General features: G+C 40.4%; 1 protein-coding gene across 7 annotated transcripts in view; it reads left to right on the top strand.

The window, feature by feature from the left end:
* The window catches only part of LOC134353033 (glycerophosphodiester phosphodiesterase domain-containing protein 5-like), a 111,593-nt gene that overhangs the window by 83,166 nt on the left and 5,507 nt on the right, over positions 1-22,920 (top strand). For all 7 annotated transcript variants that reach the window (XM_063060848.1, XM_063060854.1, XM_063060852.1 and 4 more), the window contains exons 6-14: positions 731-829; positions 4,179-4,272; positions 9,887-10,032; positions 10,437-10,519; positions 16,288-16,438; positions 17,643-17,867; positions 19,321-19,466; positions 20,449-20,596; positions 21,881-21,963. In XM_063060848.1, the coding sequence (XP_062916918.1) occupies positions 731-829; positions 4,179-4,272; positions 9,887-10,032; positions 10,437-10,519; positions 16,288-16,438; positions 17,643-17,867; positions 19,321-19,466; positions 20,449-20,596; positions 21,881-21,963 (1,175 nt within the window). The remainder of the gene's footprint in view (positions 1-730; positions 830-4,178; positions 4,273-9,886; positions 10,033-10,436; positions 10,520-16,287; positions 16,439-17,642; positions 17,868-19,320; positions 19,467-20,448; positions 20,597-21,880; positions 21,964-22,920) is intronic.

Consider the following 22,920-nt stretch of genomic DNA (forward strand, 5'->3'; position numbering starts at 1 on the left):
GAGCCAATGAGGTCACATCCACTATTGACCTATTGTGGTGATGGGCAAATTGCAGTGGATCCAGTTTATTACAAACCTTACTTTACAAAGAATTTTAAACTTTAAATTATTTGTAAAACAAGGTAGAAACAAGTCTTTACGTAGTAAGTAGATGGAAAAAGTGAATAGTGACAGGCATAGGAAATAAAGAGTGGAGACAATCTGTGAGCAACTGTTGTTACAGTCCAAGGATAACCATAGTTGACAGATTGATCTTAACTAGATAGATGTGGCAGATTATAAGAGCTTGGAACAATCGACTCCCCCACCTCTACACCCCACTCTCCAAGTTGATTAGTTTCAGAAGGACATAGAGAGACTATTTCATTTGCACTTCTTCCTGAATTTCAGCGTACAGTTATCATTGCTGTTACTACAGGTGGCAGCAGTAAGAGTGAAATGCACACGTTTGGTTTCGATGTCTCTTAAAGGTGCTAAACCACAATAACAATTTCTTAAAGCAAATTGTTGTCGCTGTTCTACTATTTTGTTGCTGACTTCTGATTGAGCTTCAGAGCACTGGAGAGCAGCAAAAATGGAGCCATTTCAATTGCTATCCCTCACTATCCATCTAGGAATGTTGAGCGTACCCTAAAATAGTGCTTGAGGTATATGAAATCCTGCAATAATTCCGTAGGTCTCTTTTTTAAGTTAATTACTGTCATGTTGGTGTTCTCTCCTTATTCTCCAGGTTGCCATGCTTATTTCTGCCTTTCTTATCTTAATTTTGATGGCTGTCATTAGAGTAAAGTGGAAGGAAGAATGGGACACTATACACATGTCTATTCAAGTGAGTTTTCTGTTTGTCCTCTTTTTCAATTTCTTCGTTTGGAGCCAAATTACAGAGTCCTGTCAGATTCCGTCATACTTTGCAGTTTCCCATTGGCAGCATTCTTTAGGATCATGTTATGCTTGGGCCAAAAGCAGGGCACTGAACTAATTAGAAGCTTCTTTGTATTTTCATATGGAATAAAGCCACTGTTCTTTTGCCAGAACGTATACCTCTAAGTTCAGAAATCCTAGAAAGTCTCAATCCAAACAGAAGGCTTTTTTCAAAGAAAGTGCCTAGTGAACATCAGTAACTTGTTTTCTTAAATAGACAGTTAAAGAAAAATGCAGATTCCTGTTTTATTGAATATTCTTTCAAGTTTTCAATGATCTCTTGCTGTATTTAGTTTTATGTGTTAGTTGCTGTTGGCCCTCTATTTGAACCCTTGCTTTCTGGGCAAGAGCTTTTTTCAATACGCTTGATTGCTGCTTTGTAAGCCTGACACTCTTCTGAATGCACTGAACTTCTGAAGAATGAATAATATATGAATGTGGGAGATTCCATCCACCTCCACCTCATGAGATACATTTCCAACCTCATTATATACAAGGTAATTTAACAATGTCTGAAGAAACAGTGCTTATAAACCCTGCCCTAACAGACAAGCTACGATAGGTTTGCGTCATCTCATTCCAGATGATGACCAGCAAGTAACAACAAGATTAGAAATGGTTCTTCCTATACAACTTCACACTTGTAAAGCTGAAAAGTTTCACATAGCTGGGCTCATCTACAAGACATTTGCCATATCACCTATATAACAAAGAAAGAATGTTAGCATCAACACTTTTCGCTGAATGGAATTATCATTTGCACTGCAGACAGTGCTATCACAGGCAATAAGGACTCCCAAGCGCAATGTCAAAGATAATCTCTTCTTATCAGCCTCATAAACTGGGAGAATATTATGAAATTACATTCAGTCCACGTTCAGAGGTATCTGATGACCTAAAACTTTCATTTTGTAAACCAAAAGTTAATTACTATTCTAAAAATATCCAAAATATCTTCATATTGTAATGGGCGATGTGTAGTTATTTTTAGAATACAAAAATGTTCAGAAATTGGCCTTTGAAAGAAACGTACAAATCTCTAGCTCCACGCTATTGACATCACTCCAGCAGTGGTGGCCACTTCTGGTTTTATTATCTTCTATTGGGTCCAATCTCACAAGCAGGAAAACTGCGCCATCCAATGTTCATACAATACACTACATAGAAAAGGCGATTGGGTTGTGCTATTGTGGAGACATTCAAAAGCAATAGAAATGACACTTCTCAGAGTGGGAGTTCGCAACTTAGGTATTTCCTGTGTTTGATGAAAAAAAGTGAACATGAATGAGGAACAGTTTTAACCAATCTTTTTTTGGAATATCAATAACCCTTTCTTCATTTAGTCATAGATGAGAAACCAGTGATTTTTAATTAACTAATTTAATTGATTTCCTATTCCTATTATTGCTGAACAGTCTGCTTCCCTAACTAGAGCCATCAGCTTTTGATGTAGCTTCATCGTCGCCATCATCAGCTCCAGCAGCTTGTCTCTAATGTCCCATTATAAACTATGAATCCATTTTTCTGCGGCATTACATTTTACCCTTTAATGATGAGCTACAGTCCTGAAAAGAATACTGCCATTACTTTGAAAGAAGCGTACAAATCTCTAGCTCCACGCTATTGACATCACTCCAGCAGTGGTGGCCACTTCTGGTTTTATTATCTTCTATTGGGTCCAATCTCACAAGCAGGAAAACTGCGCCATCCAATGTTCATACAATACACTACATAGAAAAGGCGATTGGTTTATTCGATCCTGAATTCCTTAATCATATATGCCAGGCAAGATCTCAAAATTTTACTTATGCTACAAACTAATCAAACATAGAAGAGGTGACTCCTGTCACAAACTGATTAGAACATAGAACATAGATATCTACAGCACATTACTGGCCCTTTGGCCCACAATGTTGTGTCAACCATGTAACCTACTCTAGAAACTGCCTAGAGCAGGGGTAGGCAACTTTTAGCACAAATGATTCTCTAGCATGCATTATTCATTCATTTGAGGCCAAACATAACTAGATGTACTTAAATGGATAATTCCCATATTTCAAGTTTTTTATGGCATTTATCTGGCCCACCGTTCGCTCATTAATACGCGATCCGGCCCACAAAGGCAAAAAGGTTGCCGACCCCTGACCTAGAATTTCCCTAGTGCATAGCCCTCTATTTTTCTAAGTTCCATGTACCTATCTAAGAGGCTCTTCAAAGACCCTATTGTATCCGCTCCCAACACTGCTGCCGGCAGTGCATTCCATGCACCCACCACACTCTGTGCGAAAAACTTACCCCTGACATCCCCCCAGTACCTCTTTTCGAGCACCTCAAAACTATGCCCCCTCTTGTTAACCATTTCAGCCCTGGGAAAAAGCCTCTGGCTATCCACACGATCAATGCCTCTCACCATCTTATACACCTCTATTAGGTCACCTCTCATCCTCCATCGCTCCAAGGAGAAAAGGCCAAGTTCACTCAATCTATTCTCATAAGGTACGCCCTCGAATCCAGTCAATATCCTTGTAAATCTCCTCTGCACTTCTCTATAGTATCCACATCCTTCCTGTAGTGAGGTGACCAGAACTAACACAGTACTCCAAGTGGGTCTAACCAAGGTCTTATATAGCTGTAACATTACCTCGCGATTCTTGAACTCAGTTCCACGGCTGATGAATGCCAATACACCATACGCCTTCTTAACAACACTTCCAACCTGAGCAGCAGCTTTGAGTGTCCTATGGACACAGACCCCAAGATCTCTCGGATCCCCTACATTGCCAAGAGTCTTGCCATTAATATTATATTATGTCTTCAAATTTGAACTACCAAAATGAACCACTTCACACCTATCTGGGTTGAAGTTCATCTGCCACTTCTCAGCCCAGTTCTGCATCCTAGCGATATCCCATGGTAACCTCTGACAACCATCCAGACTATCCACGACACGCCCAACCTATTCAGCGCAATTATATAGAGAAATATGGCATAACAGGTTTACCATACACTTTTCCTACAGAAACACTCTATTTCTGCATACGATTCTTTACCATTTACCCACAAGTTTCTTGCATGTTCGGGAATCATACTTCTCTCCAAATTGCACACAGATTGTGGCATAACTCATTTTAAGGGTGGAAGTTGTGTATAAATGGACTTGAAAACTATGTTTATTTGCTTTTGCTTTGAATTAAGGATTTAATTTTGACTTAAGATGGTAACTTCAGAATTTTAAATAATACTTTCTGGTTTTGCAGGTAACAGCTCCTTTCTTTCACTTTGGTGCTGTTGCTGCTCTTACCATTGTGACTTGGCTAATGGCCAAACACTTCCTCCAATGTAAAAAACGTGGTGAGTAATGTGCATGTGAAATTGAGATAAAAGTCAACAAATAGGAGTCAAAAATTAAAAATAAGAAGTTATGATCTAAAATTCCCAAGAGGATAGATTTTAGCGACAATGTTTGTCTGATATTTAGACTTCTGTATGTATACATATTCTTTTTGGGAGTTGTGCCATTTTAGAAGTGCACATCAAAAGCATCAAATGAATAATGCAAGTGATTTTCCAACTACTTAAATTTTAGTATGCATTGTGTTTTTCTTTTGAGAAGTCCTAACATTTTCACTTCATGGGGAAACTAAAGTTTAAATGGTTTCTGGTGCCTTTATCATGGATTTTTATTTTTGAAGATATATTTTTCTTTAATATGAATCACAACAAAGACTTGAGAATCCAATGCAACTTTCCATATAGAAGATAGGGAAGGGGTGCACCTACATTACCTGATAATAGTGATCCCAGAATGTCAACGAAATATTTAAAATTTGCTTGTATTTTCTGCCTACAGCATTGTCTTGAGTGGACATTGAACACAATATTTCTGATTCAGAAAGGGAAATATCACCATACAGACAGCAGAGGCTCGCTCATTTTGACTGAATGTGGGGAGAACAGAATTAATGTACGATTATAGTAAATGGGTGGTTTGACAGTGGACCAAAACGTCTGTTTTCATATAGACCTTTCAATAATGCTGATGATTATAGCAACAATTATCCTGCTGGATGTCTACCAACTTTTTTTAAGATCATATCCTTACTGCCACCTATTGGGTTTGCGTAGCTTAGACATTCAATCCTTCACCCTGGTTTCCAGCCACGAAACAAAAGGCTTACACTCAATTTATATTTGATGGTGATTAGAAAATCTTTATTTTTATGATTGCTTTTACTACTTGTACAATTGGAGGAGGAAATTTTAGAAATTCTACATAGAATCACAGGTTCCACTTTCTATATGACCCTATCGCATGTAGTCAGGGTCGTAAAGAAAACTTTTGGCACCTTGGCCTTCATAAATCAAGGCATTGAATACAAGAGTTGTAATGTTATGTTGACGTTGTACAAGACATTGGTGAGGCCTAATTTGGAGTACTGTATTCAGTTCTGGTCACCTACCTACAGAACAGATGTCAGTAAGGTTGAAAGATTGCAGAGAAAATTTGCAAGGATATTGCCAGGACTTGAGGACCTAAGTTATAGGGAAAGATTGAACAGGTTAGGACTTTATTCCCTGGAGTGTAGAGTATAGAATTTTGAGGGGAAATTTGATAGGGATATCAAAATTATGAGGAGGATAAATAGGGGAAATGCAAGCAGGTATTTTCTACTGAGGTTGGGTGAGACTAGAACTAGAGGTCATGGGTTAAGGGTGAAAGGTGAACATGAGGGGGAACTTCTTCATTCAGTGTGGTGAGAGTGTGGAATGAGCTGCCAGAGGAAGAAAGGGATGTGGGTTTGATTTCAACATTTAAGAGATATTTGGATAGGTACGTGGATATGAGGGGTATGGAAGGGTTATAGTCTGGGGTCAGGTAATGGGATGAGGCAGATTAATAGTTTGGCATTGACTAGGTGGGCCAAAGTGTCTGTTTTTGTTCTTTAGTGTTATATGACTCTGAATGGGATTATAATATGAGCAATGTTCATGGTTTTGACATCAGAAACATGTAAGGGACAAATAAGGCTCAGCAATTGTCATTCATGTCTTGTGGAATCAGGATAAGGATCAGTTTCAAATCTGCAAGGTGGTAGTAGGGAGTAGGGGAGAGTCAAATGTTTAAAAATAAGAAAGCTGCTGGTGTCTTACTCACTCATGGCTGATCCCATATTTTAAAAAAAGCTTCATATCTAAAATTTTTATTTGTGTGTACAGTTTAATGCTGGCGATCTCTATGACCCAGGGCTTCAGAAATATGACAACTAACAGGAGATAGAAGGTTTCAGCCTTTCCTTTATGGAAAGGAAATGCTGAAACCTTCTATCTCCCATTTGCTTACTGCTTAACAGACGGGAATAGTCACTGATGCACACAAAATCCCTTAGTCACTGCTGGTACTCTCCAATTAGACATAGAAACATAGAAAACCTACAGCACAATACAGGCCCTTCGGCCTACAAAGTTGTGCCGAACATGTCCCTAGGTTAGAAATTACTAGGTTTACCTAAAGCCCTTTATTTTAATCATCTGTACCATATCACTTTGATGTCCAACCACAACCTTTACATTTTTCCTTCCCACACTTTCAACTAATTGCAAGCTGTGGACAAGATACAGGGTTGCTCATTTGATACAACCACACAGCAGTTAAAAAAGGGAATCCAAAAATGCTAATCAGGTTAAATTCAGCAGTAGCTATGGCTTCCAGGTTTTCTGATCATTAAATGCTTACCATTCCATGCCCAGACCACATTCGGTAGATCTGATCACGTGGCCAACCTTCTCCTTCTTGCATACAGGCAGAGGCTGAAGAACAAAGCTCCAGAGACTAGGACAACAAAGAGCTGGTTCCGGGATGTAGTGGGGCAGATACAGGATTGGTTTGAGTCCGTGGACTGGGCAGTGTTCAAGGACGCATCTGCGGATCTGAATGAGGACGCCATGGTTGTCATGGACTTTTTTAAGACAGTTGTAGATGAGTATATCGTAACAACTTCATTCAGACTCTTCCCCAACCAGAAGCCCTGGTTGAATCATGAGATCCGCTATCTTCTGAGGGCCAGATCAGAGTATTTCAAGTCTGGGGACCAAGAAAGTTATAAAAGGTCCAGGTATGATCTCCGAAAAACAATCTCATTGGTGAAGTTGCAATTCCGGACTAAACTTATACTTATACTTTATACTTCATACTTTATTGTCGCCAAACAATTGCTACTAGAATGTACAATCATCACAGCGATATTTGATTCTGCGCTTCCCACTCCCTAGATTACAAATCGATAATAAATATTAAAAATTTTAAAATAGTAAAAATTAGCAAATATTAAAAAATTAAATTATAAATCATAAATAGAAAATAGAAAATGGAAAATAAGGTAGTGCAAAAAAACCGAGAGGCAGGTCCAGATATTTGGAGGGTACGGCCCAGATCCAGGTCAGTCTTATCACAGTTGGAAAGAAGCTGTTCCCAAATCTGGCCGTATGAGTCTTCAAGCTCCTGAGCCTTCTCCCGGAGGGAAGAGGGATGAAAAGTGTGTTGGCTGGGTGGGTCGTGTCCTTGATTATCCTGGCAGCACTGCTCCGACAGCGTGCGGTGTAAAGTGAGTCCAAGGACGGAAGATTAGATTGTGTGATGTGAGTCAACAAATGATTCTTGACAGTTGTGACTGGGCTTGAATACTATCCTCACTTATAAAGTTAAATCAAGCTAAATAGGCAACAAAAGGGCTTTGCTTCCAGATGAGCTCAATGTCTTCTATGCTCACTTTGACTGTCAAAACACGAACTCCCACAGCCCCCAGCGCTCCTGTGATTTCAGTATCTGAGGCCAACGTGCAAGCAGCCTTCAGGAGAGTGAACCCACGAGAAGCATTCGGCCCAGACAGGGTACCTGGCCAACTACGTACTAAATACCTGTATTGATCAACTGGCTGGATTGTTCACTGAGATATATAATCTCTCACTTCAGCAGTCTGAGGTACCCACTTGCTTTAAGCAAGCTTCAACTACAGCAGTGCCTAAAAAGAACATGGTAGCCTGCCTCAATGACTATCATCCAGTAGCACTTACATCCACAGTGATGAAGTGTTTTGAGAGTTTCATGATGAAACATATCATCTCCTGCCTGAGAAGTGACTTGGATCCACTCCAGTTTGCCTCCCGGAGCAACAGGTCCACAGCAGATTGCCTTTTCACTCAACCCTGGGGCATCTGGACAGCAAAGATACATACACATGAATGCTCTATATCAGCTACAGCTCAGCATTCAGTACCATCATCCCCTCAAAGCTAATCAACAAGCATCTAGATCTTGGACTGAATACTTCCTTATGTAATTGGAATCTTGATTTCCATACTTGCAGACCGAAGTCAGTTTGGATCGGCAACATCACCTTCTCCATGATCTCCATTAACACAGATGTAGCACAAGGGGGTGCTTAACCCCCTCCTCTACTTGCTTGACACTTATGGCTGTGTGGCTAAGCACAGTTCCAATGATATATTCAAGTTTGCTGATGACACCACTGTTGTTGGCCAAATCAAACATGGTGACAAATCAGCATATGGGTGGGGGGGGGGGGGGGAATTGAAAATCTGACTGAGTGGTGCCATAACAACAACCTCTTACTCAATGTCAGCAAGACCAAGGAGCTGATTATCGACTTCAGGAGGAGGAAACCAGAGGTCCAGGAGTTAGTCCTCATCAGAGGTTAAGAGGGCAAGCAAATTTAAATTCCTTGGTGTTATTATTTTGGAGGACCTTTCCTGGGCCCAACACTTAAGTGTAATTACGAAGAAAGCACAGAAACACTTCTACCTTCTTGGGAGTTTATGATTAGTCATAGTCATAGTCATACCTTATTGATCCCGGGGGAAATTGGTTTTCATTACAGTTGCACCATAAATAATTAAATAGTAATAAAACCATAAATAATTAAATAGTAATATGTAAATTATGCCAGGAAATAAGTCCAGGACCAGCCTATTGGCTCAGGGTATCTGACCCTCCAGGGGAGGAGTTGTAAAGTTTGATGGCCACAGGCAGGAATGACTTCCTATGACGCTTTGTGTTGCATCTCGGTGGAATGAGTCTCTGGCTGAATGTACTCCTGTGCCCAACCAGTACATTATGTAGTGGATGGGAGACATTGTCCAAGATGGCATGCAACTTGGACAGCATCCTCTTTTCAGACACCACTGTCAGAGAGTTACTTGACGTTACAACTAAAGCTTTGACAAGCTTTTATAGATGCGTAGTGGAGAGTACATTAACTGGCAGCATCACAGCCTTTGATGGAAACACCAATGCCCTTGAAGGGAAAGTCCTATAACAAGTAATGGTTGTGGCCCACTCCATCACATGTAAAGCAGATTTACATGAAGCATTGTTGCAGGAAAGCAGCATTCATCATCAGAGACCCCCACCACCCAGGATATTCTCCCTTCTCGCTGCTGCCATCAGGAAGAAGGTACAGAAGCCGTGGGGCTCACACCGCCATGTTCAGGAACAGTTATTACCCCTCAACTATCAGGCTCTTGATCCAAAAGGGACAGATAACTTCACTCTGCTTCACTTGCCCCATCATTGAAATTTCCCACAACCTATGGACTCACTTTCAAGGACTCTTCATCTCATGTTCTTGATATCTATGTATTATTAGTATTTCTTTCTTTTTTGTATTTTTATATTTGCACAGTTTGTTGTCTTTTGCACATTGGTTGAATGCCCAAGTTGGTGCAGTCTTTCATTGATTCTATTGTGGATTTAATTGAGTTTGCCCATGACAAAATGAATCTCAGGGTTGTATATGGGGAAGTATATGTAATTTGATAATAAATTCACTTTGAACTTTGTAAATTTCCCTCAAATCTTTCTATAAGTATTTAATGTGTTTGTTTACTGTTACAAAACCAAGATTCTAATCAATGGATCTGTATCATTAATATTAATTTCTAATTTTAGTTTTCCAGATTGTCTTGTTCATATCTTATCTTGGATTGGTGATATTTCTTTATTTGATTCCTCTTGCAATCTCCTCTCCTTGTATTATTGAAAAGGCAAAATTGGCACGAAAACCAGCTCTGATAGGGCACCGAGGAGCACCCATGGTAAGTATGAACAACTCATATGCATTAACTTCAGAATCAGAGGGATCTAGGCTGTATACTGGTAGTTAAGTTACCCATGTTATTTTCACCTCAGACCTTCTGATTCTGCTGTGTAGTCAAGATCCTCTTTTGATATTGTACCTTATGAGCAAAGGAAATAAGGCGGAATAGATCGTGATGGAAGAAGACGTTGCACTGAGTAAATTTTACCCTGTATAATTCCTGTGTTATTTTGGAGCTTTATTCTGTGCCTAACTTTTGCCTAACAAACTAAGAATGCATAATATAAAATGTAGGAAAAATAGACTGAGCATCGTCTCATTCGTATGGTATCTGAGTTTTGGGTGTCTGACACTATGAGTGGATACTGGACATTTCATGTGGTCACAACTTTGCATTTCCAGTTGGCACCAGAGAACACAATGATGTCTTTCAAAGAGACTGTAAACTGCGAAGCATCTACATTTGAAACTGATGTACGGATTAGGTATGAGACAACAGTGTTTGTTTTTAACTAGTGAATATACTATTTTGGGGGTTATTTCAGAGACTTTGGTTTAGTCATTTTAATTGCATCATTTGTGCAATGAATTCAACCTCATCAATGACTCTACTAAGCAATTTACTCCACCTACCATAACAACAGTCTGCCAATGCTGGAAATGTCACCAATGCAAACAGTAACTGTGGAGAAAGAAATAGAGTTTGCCTTGCAAGTCAATATGCAAGATACTTCAACAACTTGTCCTCAAAAGCTTTTCTGCCCTTGTTATCCTGAGGTACTTCCCTGGTCCTATCTATTCTTCCCCTCCTTTTCTGCAACTTTAAAACTGTTTTCGGTCTTTCTGCTTTTTGAAAAAGGGTCTTTGATCTGAAGCATTAAACCAGTTTCTCTTTTCACAGTTGCTGTTTGATCTGTTGAATGATTCTAGTACTTTTGTTTTTATTTTGTATTTTGTTTGAATGACTTTTCATCGGAATGCCTGAAGCTTTTCAAACTTTCATTTTCATGCTGAGAATATGGAAAATTAGTACAAGGTTAATTGCTGACCCCAGCTAAATCAATAACAGGTGCACTCAAGGAGCACACAAAGACATTTCTGTCCCCCTTTCCAGTCCTCTGTCAACCATCTCACTGTGGTACTGTGGAAGGACTCTACAGCATGTTCCAAGATCTGTATCAATGCCCGGAAGGTGAAGTTGCCCACTTCTGGGAATTGAGCAGTGATATTCCAAGTTGGACCTTAACCAACAGAGTTTAGTGACAGGCTTTTTGCTTTGGGCAAGAGACTTGCAAAGTATAATCTATTCAGATCGAATTTCAATTTCCTGGAAGAGTGACAAATAATTGTACACAAAACAGCAGACAAGCCTCAATAAAAACTGAAAAAGGGCAAACAAGCAAGAATGAATAATCCAGCCAAAATCAACCTATTAGATAAAATACAAAGTTATTTCAAATATATAAAATTTCTTCGGTGAAGTTCCCTCACGTTTGTCCCCCTTCGCCCACACCTCAGCGAGTTCCGTGTTCGCCATGATGCGGAACTTTTCTTCCGCCGTCTCCGTCTCCGAGCCTACTTCTTCGGCAAGGACTCTTCCACCCCCACCGATGACCCCTTCTCCCGTCTTCATCCCTCCTCTTCTTCATGGACACCCCGCTCTGGTCTTCTGCCTGCTCTGGATCTCTTTATTGCCAACTGCCGACGGGACATCAACCGTCTCGACTTCACCGCACCTTGTCCCCATTACAACCTCACTCCTTCGGAACGCTCTGCTCTCCACTCCCTCCGCACTAATCCTAACATTATTATTAAACCCGCTGATAAGGGGGGTGCTGTTGTAGTCTGGCGTACTGACCTCTACCTTGCCGAGGCACAGCGACAACTCGCGGATACCTCCTCTTATTTACCCCTCGATCGTGACCCCACTAAGGAGCACCAGGCCATTGTCTCCCACACTATCAACGACTTTATCCGCTCAGGGGATCTCCCATCCACTGCTACCAACCTTATAGTTCCCACACCCCGCACTTCCCGTTTCTACCTCCTACCCAAGATCCACAAACCTGCCTGTCCTGGCCGACCTATTGTCTCAGCTTGCTCCTGCCCCACCGAACTCGTTTCTGCATACCTCGACACTGTTTTATCACCCCTTGTTCAATCCCTTCCGACCTATGTTCGTGACACTTCTCACGCTCTTAAACTTTTCGATGATTTTAAGTTCCCTGGCCCCCACCGCTTTATTTTCACCTTGGATGTCCAGTCCTTATATACTTCCATCCCCCATCAGGAAGGTCTCAAAGCTCAACGCTTCTTTTTGGATTCCAGACCTAATCAGTTCCCCTCTACCACCACTCTGCTCCGTCTAGCAGAATTAGTCCTTACTCTTAATAATTTCTCCTTTTGCTCCTCCCATTTCCTCCAAACTAAAGGTGTAGCTATGGGCACCCGTATGGGTCCTAGCTATGCCTGCCTTTTTGTTGGGTTTGTGGAACAATCTATGTTCCGTGCCTATTCTGGTATCTGTCCCCCACTTTTCCTTCGCTACATCGACGACTGCATTGGCGCTGCTTCCTGCACGCATGCAGAACTCGTTGACTTTATTAACTTTGCCTCCAACTTTCACCCTGCCCTCAAGTTTACCTGGTCCATTTCTGACACCTCCCTCCCCTTTCTAGATCTTTCTGTCTCTGTCTCTGGAGACAGCTTATCCACTGATGTCTACTATAAGCCTACTGACTCTCACAACTATCTGGACTATTCCTCTTCTCACCCTGTCTCTTGCAAAAACGCCATCCCCTTCTCGCAATTCCTCCGTCTCCGCCGCATCTGCTCTCAGGATGAGGCTTTTCATTCTAGGACGAGGGAGATGTCTTCATTTTTTAAAGAAAGGGGCTTCCCTTCCTCCACTATCAACTCTGCTCTTAAACGCATCTCCCCCATTTCACGTACATCTGCTTTCACTCCATCCTCCCACCACCCCACTAGGAATAGGGTTCCCCTGGTCCTCACCTACCACCCCACCAGCCTCCGGGTCCAACATATTATTCTCCGTAACTTCCGCCACCTCCAACGGGATCCCACCACTAAGCATATCTTTCCCTCCCCGCCTCTCTCTGCATTCCGCAGGGATCGCTCCCTACACAACTCCCTTGTCCATTCGTCCCCCCCATCCCTCCCCTCTGATCTCCCTGCTGGCACTTATCCGTGTAAGCGGAACAAGTGCTACACATGCCCTTACACTTCCTCCCTTACCACCATTCAGGGCCCCAAACAGTCCTTCCAGGTGAGGCATCACTTCACCTGTGAGTCGACTGGGGTGATATACTGCGTCCGGTGCTCCCGATGTGGCCTTTTATATATTGGTGAGACCTGACGCAGACTGGGAGACCGCTTTGCTGAACATCTACGCTCTGTCCGCCAGAGAAAGCAGGATCTCCCAGTGGCCACACATTTTAATTCCACATCCCATTCCCATTCTGACATGTCTATCCACGGCCTCCTCTACTGTAAAGATGAAGCCACACTCAGGTTGGAGGAACAACACCTTATATTCCGTCTGGGTAGCCTCCAACCTGATGGCATGAACATTGACTTCTCTAACTTCCGCTAGGCCCCACCTCCCCCTCGTACCCCATCTGTTACTCTTTTTAATGCACACATTCTTTCTCTCGCTCTCCTTTTTCTCCCTCTGTCCCTCTGAATATACCTCTTGCCCATCCTCTGGGTCACCCCCCCCCGTCTTTCTTCCCGGACCTCCTGTCCCATGATCCTCTCGTATCCCCTTCTGCCTATCACCTGTCCAGCTCTCGGCTCCATCCCTCCCCCTCCTGTCTTCTCCTATCATTTTGCATCTCCCCCTCCCCCTCCAGCTTTCAAATCCCTTACTCACTCTTCCTTCAGTTAGTCCTGACGAAGGGTCTCGGCCTGAAACGTCGACTGTACCTCTTCCTATAGATGCTGCCTGGCCTGCTGCGTTCACCAGCAACTTTGATGTATGTTGGTTATATAAAATTTCTATTGTTCTCCACCTTGATTTCTCGTCAAATTTGGAAAACTACACCTAAAAGTTGGATTGTATCTGTATAGCTGTGCTGGTTATGTGGTCCATTAACAATCATTTCAACTATAATGAAGTTCTGTGAAAGGTTGCTTTTAACAAGAATTAACTCCTCCCTGAGCAAGGACCTGGACGCATTGCAATTCACCAACTGCTGTGAAAGGTCTACCATGTGACAGTGAATGCAATCTCACTGACTCTCCAGTCTACTTTAGAGCATCTAAACAGCAGCAAAACATATGTCAGGCTGTTGTTTATTGCTAACAACTCAGTGTTCAATACCATCATCCCTTCAATATCAATCACCAAACTTCAGAACCTTAGCTACCGTAACCCCCTCAGCAAATGGATTCTCAAATTCCTCATTGGGAGACCACATTCAGTGTACATCAGTGACAGAATCTCCAATTCACTGACAATCAACACAAAACCACTTCAAAGATGCATGCTTAGCCCACTGTTCTACTCTCTCTAAAGTCATGACTATGTGGCTATGCACAGCCCGTATGGCATTTATAAATTTGCAGATGAATTTATAAATTTCCAGTGTTGGCCCGATACCCTGGCCTCTTCAATCTGGCCCAGTTCGTGAATCATTGTACAAACACTGGGGTCAGTCATTTTGATACGATCTGCGGCCTAGACCCCGCCACCTCGATTCAGCCTGGTGCTTAAATCGTCATCCAAACACAGGGTTCAGTTGCTTCAATATACTCTGGGCCTGGACCCTGCCACCTCGATTTGGCCTGTACCCAACCTTTCCAATTTGTTTCGGTGCTTAAATCAATCAGACCTTGGGTCTTCCTCATTCTCGGCAATGGGCCCACTGCCTCGCCTTGCCATACACAGATCTGCCACATCGAATTGCCTACAAGTCCAAAGGGAAGTTACAAGCTATTGTTTGTGATTATTATTACCAGAAAAAGAATGATTAACAAACTATTTAGTTGTTTTCTTTGTTTCACTGGCCACCATCCAGAAGTCGCTGAGATTTTCCAGCACCATCTTTAAGGGTGAGCAGCTTTAACTTCCTGTGCCTCAACATCTCTGAGGATCTATCCTGGGCTTATACACCAATGCAATCATGAAGAAAGGTGTTATGAGTATGAGATTTGGTATGTCACCAAAAACTCTTGCAAATTTCTCTAGATGTACAGTGGAGAGCATTCTTATGAGTTGCATCACCACTTGTTATGGAGACTCCAGTGTACAAGAGACTTAGCCAGCTCCATCACAGTCACAACCTTCCCCATTATTGAGGACACCTTCAAAGAGGTGGAGCCTCAAGAAGGCAGTATCCGTCATTAAAGACTCTCACCATATGGGACCCATTACAGTACTACCATCACAGAGGAGATACAGCTATACTGTGGCCACAAAACAACAACTGTATGTCACATAAGACAGTTATAATAAACGTGATTCTGATTCTGGTTCCAGCCGCCTTCTGAAACCAGTACAGACGTTGTAATTTTCATATAAAACTGAGGTCAAGTCTAGGAGGGTGTGCGGAGGTCAGATGCCCTATCAGGGCCTGGGGTTGTTTGGAAGGATCAGGTTGGGACGATAATAAGGTACAGTACAAGGCTAATCGTCATCTAGAAGGTGTGATCATCGGAATCAGGGCTGGGGGAGGGAAGCAGGAAGTTGCATCTTCCACAGAGCAGAGAAGGAAAAACTACATTAACTACACTTACTACTATCTATTTTCAGTGGCCTTTTGAGTAGCAGTTTATAGTTACAAGAAAACATTTTAAAGTGCAGTGCTCCCTATAGGGAACATGTGGTTTGTGCAAGCTAGTGATGCCATTACCTTTAACTGAGTCATCACTGGGATTCGTGAATGTACTGCAGTCATCCAGTCATCTTTGTATAAGAAACGATTCCACACAGTTGCTGGACCAGTTAAATTTCTGATCAATGGCAAGCTTCCCTGAGATTCAACAAATTGAATGTCAGGTGGGGATGGAGAGAAATGGAGATAACCTAACACTTATATATCAGGAATATTATTTACATATATTGATTTGAGTTTGATTACATAGGTCACAGAGAATTCTATATCAGTACATTAAAAGAGTTACATAAGTGTACAAAGGGAATGCATCCACTGGACAACAAGATGAGGAATTGGATAATTCATTAGAAAAATCAAAACTAGACTGATAAGATTTACATTTTCTTTTTTCCTAGTTTGGATGGAGTTCCATTTATAACGCATGACAGAACATTTGAAAGGACGACAGATGTAATGGAAGTTTTCCCCAAGCGAGTTCACAATAATGCCTCAAGTTTTACATGGGCAGAGATTCAGCGGCTCAATGCTGGAAAATGGTTTCTGAAGGTAAAGATGCTGCCGCTTTTCATACCTAAATTTCTCTTTAAGATCAAAGTGCTGTGAAATGCTATGACCCATGAGAGAAATAAAAACAAATGAACTCAAGGCTTACCAATGAGGGAATAAATAACTTAAGGAGAAGGCATTCAATTTGCCTGAAAATCCCAAGTTTAAATCCCGCTAAAAATGATAGTTAAAATCATTTAAAATCAACTGTTCAGAATAAAAGAAGAATTTTCACTTACTCTTTTGGAATAGTTCAAACTGCTTTATGGCAATAGGGTGTGATTGAAATAAAGGAACAATTATAATGCAGGGAGTGTGACAACCAAACTTCGACAAATAACAGTGCATAGGTAACTCGGTTTTAAGAAATGCTCATTGAAACATAAGTATTTCCATTGGGGATAATGCTTTTTCTATTTAAAATGGTCCCATGTGTTGTTTTAATGCACCCTTGAAGGTGAAATCTAGAAGTCAGCTATTCCCGCAGTTCGGCATTCCATCTGTTCTACAGTGAGGTATCAGTTTATATTTTGATGCACATGTTTCTTTAGTGAGACTGAACCCATTTCTAACTCAGATAAGATTCATATCTTTTGTTAAATTAATCTTGGAGCTTCAACACTTCCTGGTAAGCGAGAATACACTTCAGGCATGATAATCACTATATTGTAATATTATATGATATTCCCTCCCAGGAACACCACACATTTGCTGGTTGAATAGATAGAAATATCATAAAGAAAAGAAATGCCATTCTGATACTGAGACTAAGTAATATAGGGAAATTGAATGGAGATGCTACATTTAACCATGCTATATCTTAAAACACTGAATGGGATCCCATTCAGTGAGATATATTTTACAACTAACTTGTATGATACCTAACTTCAAAGCTCAATACCAACTGAAAAATATATGTGATCAAATATATTTATTTTTGGTAATTAATTTTCCTCAATTTAATGAACCATATCATCAAAAATTGAAGAAAGAATATTGAAAGTGATTAATAAATGTTCCCTTGCCCAGCACTATAAAGCTAATTATTGTAATATTTTCAATTAAAATCTTGAAATCTTTTAAAGCTCTGTGTGGTAGTCAACAAATGGAACATTGTGTTTGTGCATGGTGTAAAATAATAAGAACACTTTTCTGACGATTAATCTGAATATGTGCTTTATTTTCCCACTCCATTTACTAACAGAAAGATCCTTACAGCACAGCACGGTCATTACCAAAGGAATCTCAAGAAGAAGCTCTCAAACAGCATGTTTGTTCGCTGGCTGAACTGCTGAAACTTGCAAAAGACACTAAAAAATCTATAATGTTTGACTTGCGAACTCCAACTGACATATCTCATCCATACTACAACAAATCACATGAAGTTGTTGTGGAAACCATCAAGAATTCCTCAATTGACCACAATCTGGTAAGGAAACTGAGTTTCTCCTTCAACTGGGCTGTTAACTAAAATTCAGACTATTTTATTCCTGCATTTATATTAGTCTTGAGGTGGTCACGTACTTGAGGTATTTCCTACCATTTTAAAGTGATATGATAACTTTTATTCCTTAGCAGAGAACTTGGCTGGACTAGATACTTAAATACTGCAGTTCTCTTTTCCTCACATTCAAGAGAAGAAATAAATTAGTAAATTGCTTTATTGTTGTCATGTACATCGAGGTATAGTGAAAAACTTGTCTTAAATACCTGTTCAATTCATTACAACAGTGCATTGATGTCCTACCTGGTAAAACAATAACAGAGTGCGGAATAATGTGTTACAATACAGAGAAAATGTTGTGTAGGTAGACAACAAGGTGTGAGGTAGATTGTGAGGTCAAGAGTCTATCTTACCATTCAAAGGAAACATACAATAGTCTTTTATCAGCAGGATAGAAACTAGACTTTTGCATGGCAGTATGTGCTTTCAGACTTTTGTATCTTCTTCCTTGTGGGAGAGAGGTGAAGAGGGAACGTCCATGGTGGTTGGAATATCTGATTATGCTGCCTGCTTTATTGAGACAGTGAGAAGTGTAGACAGAGTCCATGGAGAGGAATGTTTTCCATGATATGATGAGCTGTGTCTACGACTCTCTGCAGTTTCTTGAAGTCACGGGCAGAGAACTTCCCATACCAAGCTGAGATGCATCTAGAGAGGATGCTTTCTGTCATTCATTTATAAAAATTGGGGAAGGTTGAAAGGGACATGCCAAATTTATTTAGCCTCCTAAGAAGGTAGAGGTGCTGGTGAGCTTTCTTGAAAGTGGAATTAACATGTTTGGATCAGGAAAAGCTATCAATGGATGTTCACTCCTGGGAAATGCTTTTCATTCCACCTTGCAAAAGGCAGGAAAATATATCTGATTGCGCATGATGGACGATGTTATGTAGAAAACGTAATCTGCATTATAATCATTGAGCTGTACTGTTGTTTAAATAAATTTGTCAATATACCTGCATCACCATCTGGTACAGGAATTGCAAGACATCTGACTACAAGTCCCTATGAAGGATTACTTGGAGGATCATCAGGGTCTCTCTCCCACTTATCAGAGATATTTATCAGGAGCACTGCAAATGCAGGGCCCTTACAATTGTCCTTGATCCCTCCCATCTGTCCAACAATCTCTTCGACCCCCTCCCATCAAGCAGGAGGCACCTAATTCAGAGGAACATTGTTTCATTTGGTGGTGTACATGTTGAATGGCAATAAACTGAACTTGAACTTGAACTCTATTATTAAAATTATGCACTTCCACCTTCATATCAATAGCAAGTTCTGTCTTGCTTCAGCTCATGTTCTGCCTTTTGATTACAATAAAATTATCAGTCAAATGCTTTCCTTTCAAACTATTCTTAGTGTATTTGCTTCCTCGTAGATCCTTTGGCTGCCCAACAATAAGAATAGCACCCCTTCTGGTTTCCAGCAGGTTCTGGGAGATAAACTTGACCCAGAAATACTGCAAAGGAAGAAAATTTACAAAATCAATATTCGTTATAGCAACATCAGTGAGGTGGAGATCAGGTGAGTTACTTCTAACATAACAATGAATTGAACCAAACTGTAAACTATACAAAAATAGATCATGGAAGAGCTTAGCTAATATCTCAAAGATAAAATGCGATTCATCTGAGAACATAGTAATGAAATTTCTTGTGTTGCGATGTACTAAAGGGATAATGCAATGAAATCATGCTTGCCACATAGAACCTCAGCTTTTAGGAATGATTTACTACTCAGAACCGACTTTCATGAATATATCCTCTCTAAGGTTCAGATATATGTTAACAGAATAGAATGTGTATTCTTAAGGATCATTCTCTGCAAGAGAACAATTTTGTATCATTCTTCCTAGCACATGATAGGATAGCAAGGCAAATCTGCCCAATAGGACTTTTCCCCCTCCTGTTCAAATGCAAGCCATCCTTCTTTTACAAGTTAACTCTGTCCTAGGAGAAATCACTATGGTCCACAAATCTGGATCCCTGCCTCCTGCACCAACTCCTCAGCCACACACTAATCTGCTATATTGTCCTATTCTAACCCTCATTCCCTCATGGCGCAGGGAGTAATCCAGAGATTACTTCTGAGGACCAGGTTTTTAATCTCTTTCCTAACTCTTTATTTTCACTCTGCAGGACTTAATCCCTTTTTCTACCTCTACCACTTGTGCCGGTGCACAATGACTTCTGCCTACTCATCTTCACCACCCCCCCCACCCCCCGAAGGGCACCAGGGAGGCAACATACCATTCCAGGATCTCTTTTGCAGCTACAGAATTTCCTGTCTACCCCCTAACTACTGGGTGCCCTATCACTATAGTCCTTTCTCCCTTTACCTTTACTGCTAAGCCTCAGAAGCAGTAACGGTGACACTGACCTTGCTGCTGCTTTCTCCTGAGTGCTCAATTGCCTCCTCCCCAACAGTATCCAAAACAGCAACAGTAAAGTATCCAAATCTTTTTGAAAGCATTTGGTTAATATCTTTTATCACTTTAATATTTCAGTAACTATGCAGCAAAAAATATCAGCACAAATGTTTATGTTGTCAATGAACCCTGGGTGTTTTCGACACTATGGTGTGCCAAGGTAAATTCTGTCACAACCAATGCATGTCATATCTTCAAGAAGATGGAAGTACCTATTTGGCACATGGTAAGTGAAATCTTTAAACTTTATGTAGGATGGGAGGTGTGTAATGAAGCAAGGCTGGATGTGGCACATACAGTATTGTATATTTCTTCATTTATTCTTACACTTCATGGCAAACATTGGTTATAGGCAAACAGTTTGTCTGAACTTCATTTTTTTTGTAAACTAAATCTGCTTTCCTCATAAGGCAGCAAGCTGAAAACAAAAAAAAGGTTGACTATTTCATTTATTAATTGAGCAGTTAAAATTCTTTGATGGTGCAGAAAATTCGAAGTAAAATTTATTATCAGAGTACATACATGTCACCATATACAACCCTGAGATCCTTTTTCTGCGGGCATATTCAGCGAATCCATAAAACAGTAACTGTAAACAGGATCAACAGACAACAAACTGTAAATGCAAATATAAATAAATAGCAATGAATAACAAGAGCATGAAATTACAAATAAAGAGTCCTTAAAGCGAGATCATTGGTTGTGGGAACGCCAGAAATAGAATGAGTGTAGTTATCCTCTTCAGTTCAAGAGCCTGATGGTTGAGGGTAGTAACTATTCTTGAACCTGGTGGTGCGAGTCCTGAGTCTCCTGTACCTTCTACCTGATAGCAGCAGCGAGAAAAGTGAGAAATCTGCAAGAACACTGATGTCCAGGCAACAAAGTGCAAGTTTGATCAAGTTACAAAGCACATGAGACAATGTACAGTTTTTAATGATTAGAAAATAGAGATCATTTAGAATAAAATTAAGCCAGAGATTTTTGAAAATATTTTGCATACCAAGGTACATCTGTGAGGAATTCATGTTAAGTAGGGTTAATATTTCAAGTCGATGGCCTATGGTTAAATTTATTAGTTCCAATTAGTACCTGGGATTAGAACTATGGTGCCTAAAATTATAATATATTTCTAATCTTAATCAAGGAATTCTCTGAAATTTTGATCTAGTTTTATAATGTTTGCCTGCACCAAGCAAGACAAGATTGTGCAAAATTCAAACTTTAAAATTAAAATAAAAGATAGATTTCTCAGTTGCCAACTAATTCAATGATAGCATTTTCAACTTGAACCTGTGGCAAAAATCAGCACAATCTAATGTTTATCATGAGTCCATTTGATTACTCCTGTAACTATAAAGGACAGGGATCAGCCAATCTAAAGCTTTGGTCTGCTGTTAAGTATAAGCATTGCCAATTACCAAATTCTAGACCCACTCCTGTCATTTTGCTTATAAAAATTGTAAGTATATTTCATTAATTTTTGTTTAATCTTATCCTGTTTTGTTTGCAGAACCCTGAAGCCTATTTAATAATATGGATAACTGTAGATTCTGTGTCTTTCCTGTTGATTCTTTTAATATGCTTCATTCAATGGTAAGGAATACTACTTAGCCTACAACCAAAATAAAAAATAATAATTTCAAGGCAGTAAATAAGAACAATGAGTGCTTCTTGAAGCAGACAGAACAAGGACTGGCACCCCTTAAGTATGAGATTTAAGCCCCAAAAAAGTGAAATTGAAAGTCATGGAGTGTGACTTTCAATGATGTACTTACCTGCAGACTCATATTCAATCATTCTTCATTCAGGGGAGGGCATATGAGCATTGGCAAGCTGCCAAGCCACTGTGCACTTCAGTTATTTCAACTGTCTTTGGTAAAGATTTATTAAGTAGCAAAAATTAATGGCAGTGATCAAAAGCAGGAATTGTGTCTATTTTCCTACTAAACTCCACTGCTGTTTAACATGCCTGCCGCAGCCAGTCTGAAGCCAAGTTGATCATTGCAGGACAGCAAACCATCTGCTGAAAAACTAAGCTGGTGTAGCAACATCTGTGAGTTGAATGGAATTGTCGACATTTGCTGTTAAACCCCTGCATCAGGCCCAATGTAGTTCTGATAGCAATAATATCCACATCCACATCAGTGCCAGTATCTTTCTTTTACCATTCTTCATAATTCACAAGGTTCTCAATGCAGCTGGATGACACTTCTTGACAGATCTTCCATATTCATTTGATTCATCTTGGGAATTCCTAATTCTGTCACCCTCTTTAACAATACCCATTTCCCTTCTCACTGCAACAGCAAGACATAGAGCACTGTCCTTTTCCCACTTTTCATTATTTCTAACCATTTAAGGACCAAATTCCTTCTAGATAGCGCAATAATTAGCTTGCATCTCTTCCAATTTAGCGTACTATATTCTGTGCTCATCATGTAGTCTCCTCTGTATCAAAATAAACAGAATTTGGTTCGCTGCATTGCAGGATACAATTATATATTTTTATCTAGAAATACAGCAAGGTCCTTCCAGCCCAAATGAGCCTAC

The sequence above is a fragment of the Mobula hypostoma genome, chromosome 10, assembly GCF_963921235.1.
Source record: "Mobula hypostoma chromosome 10, sMobHyp1.1, whole genome shotgun sequence".
Taxonomy (NCBI): domain Eukaryota; kingdom Metazoa; phylum Chordata; class Chondrichthyes; order Myliobatiformes; family Myliobatidae; genus Mobula; species Mobula hypostoma.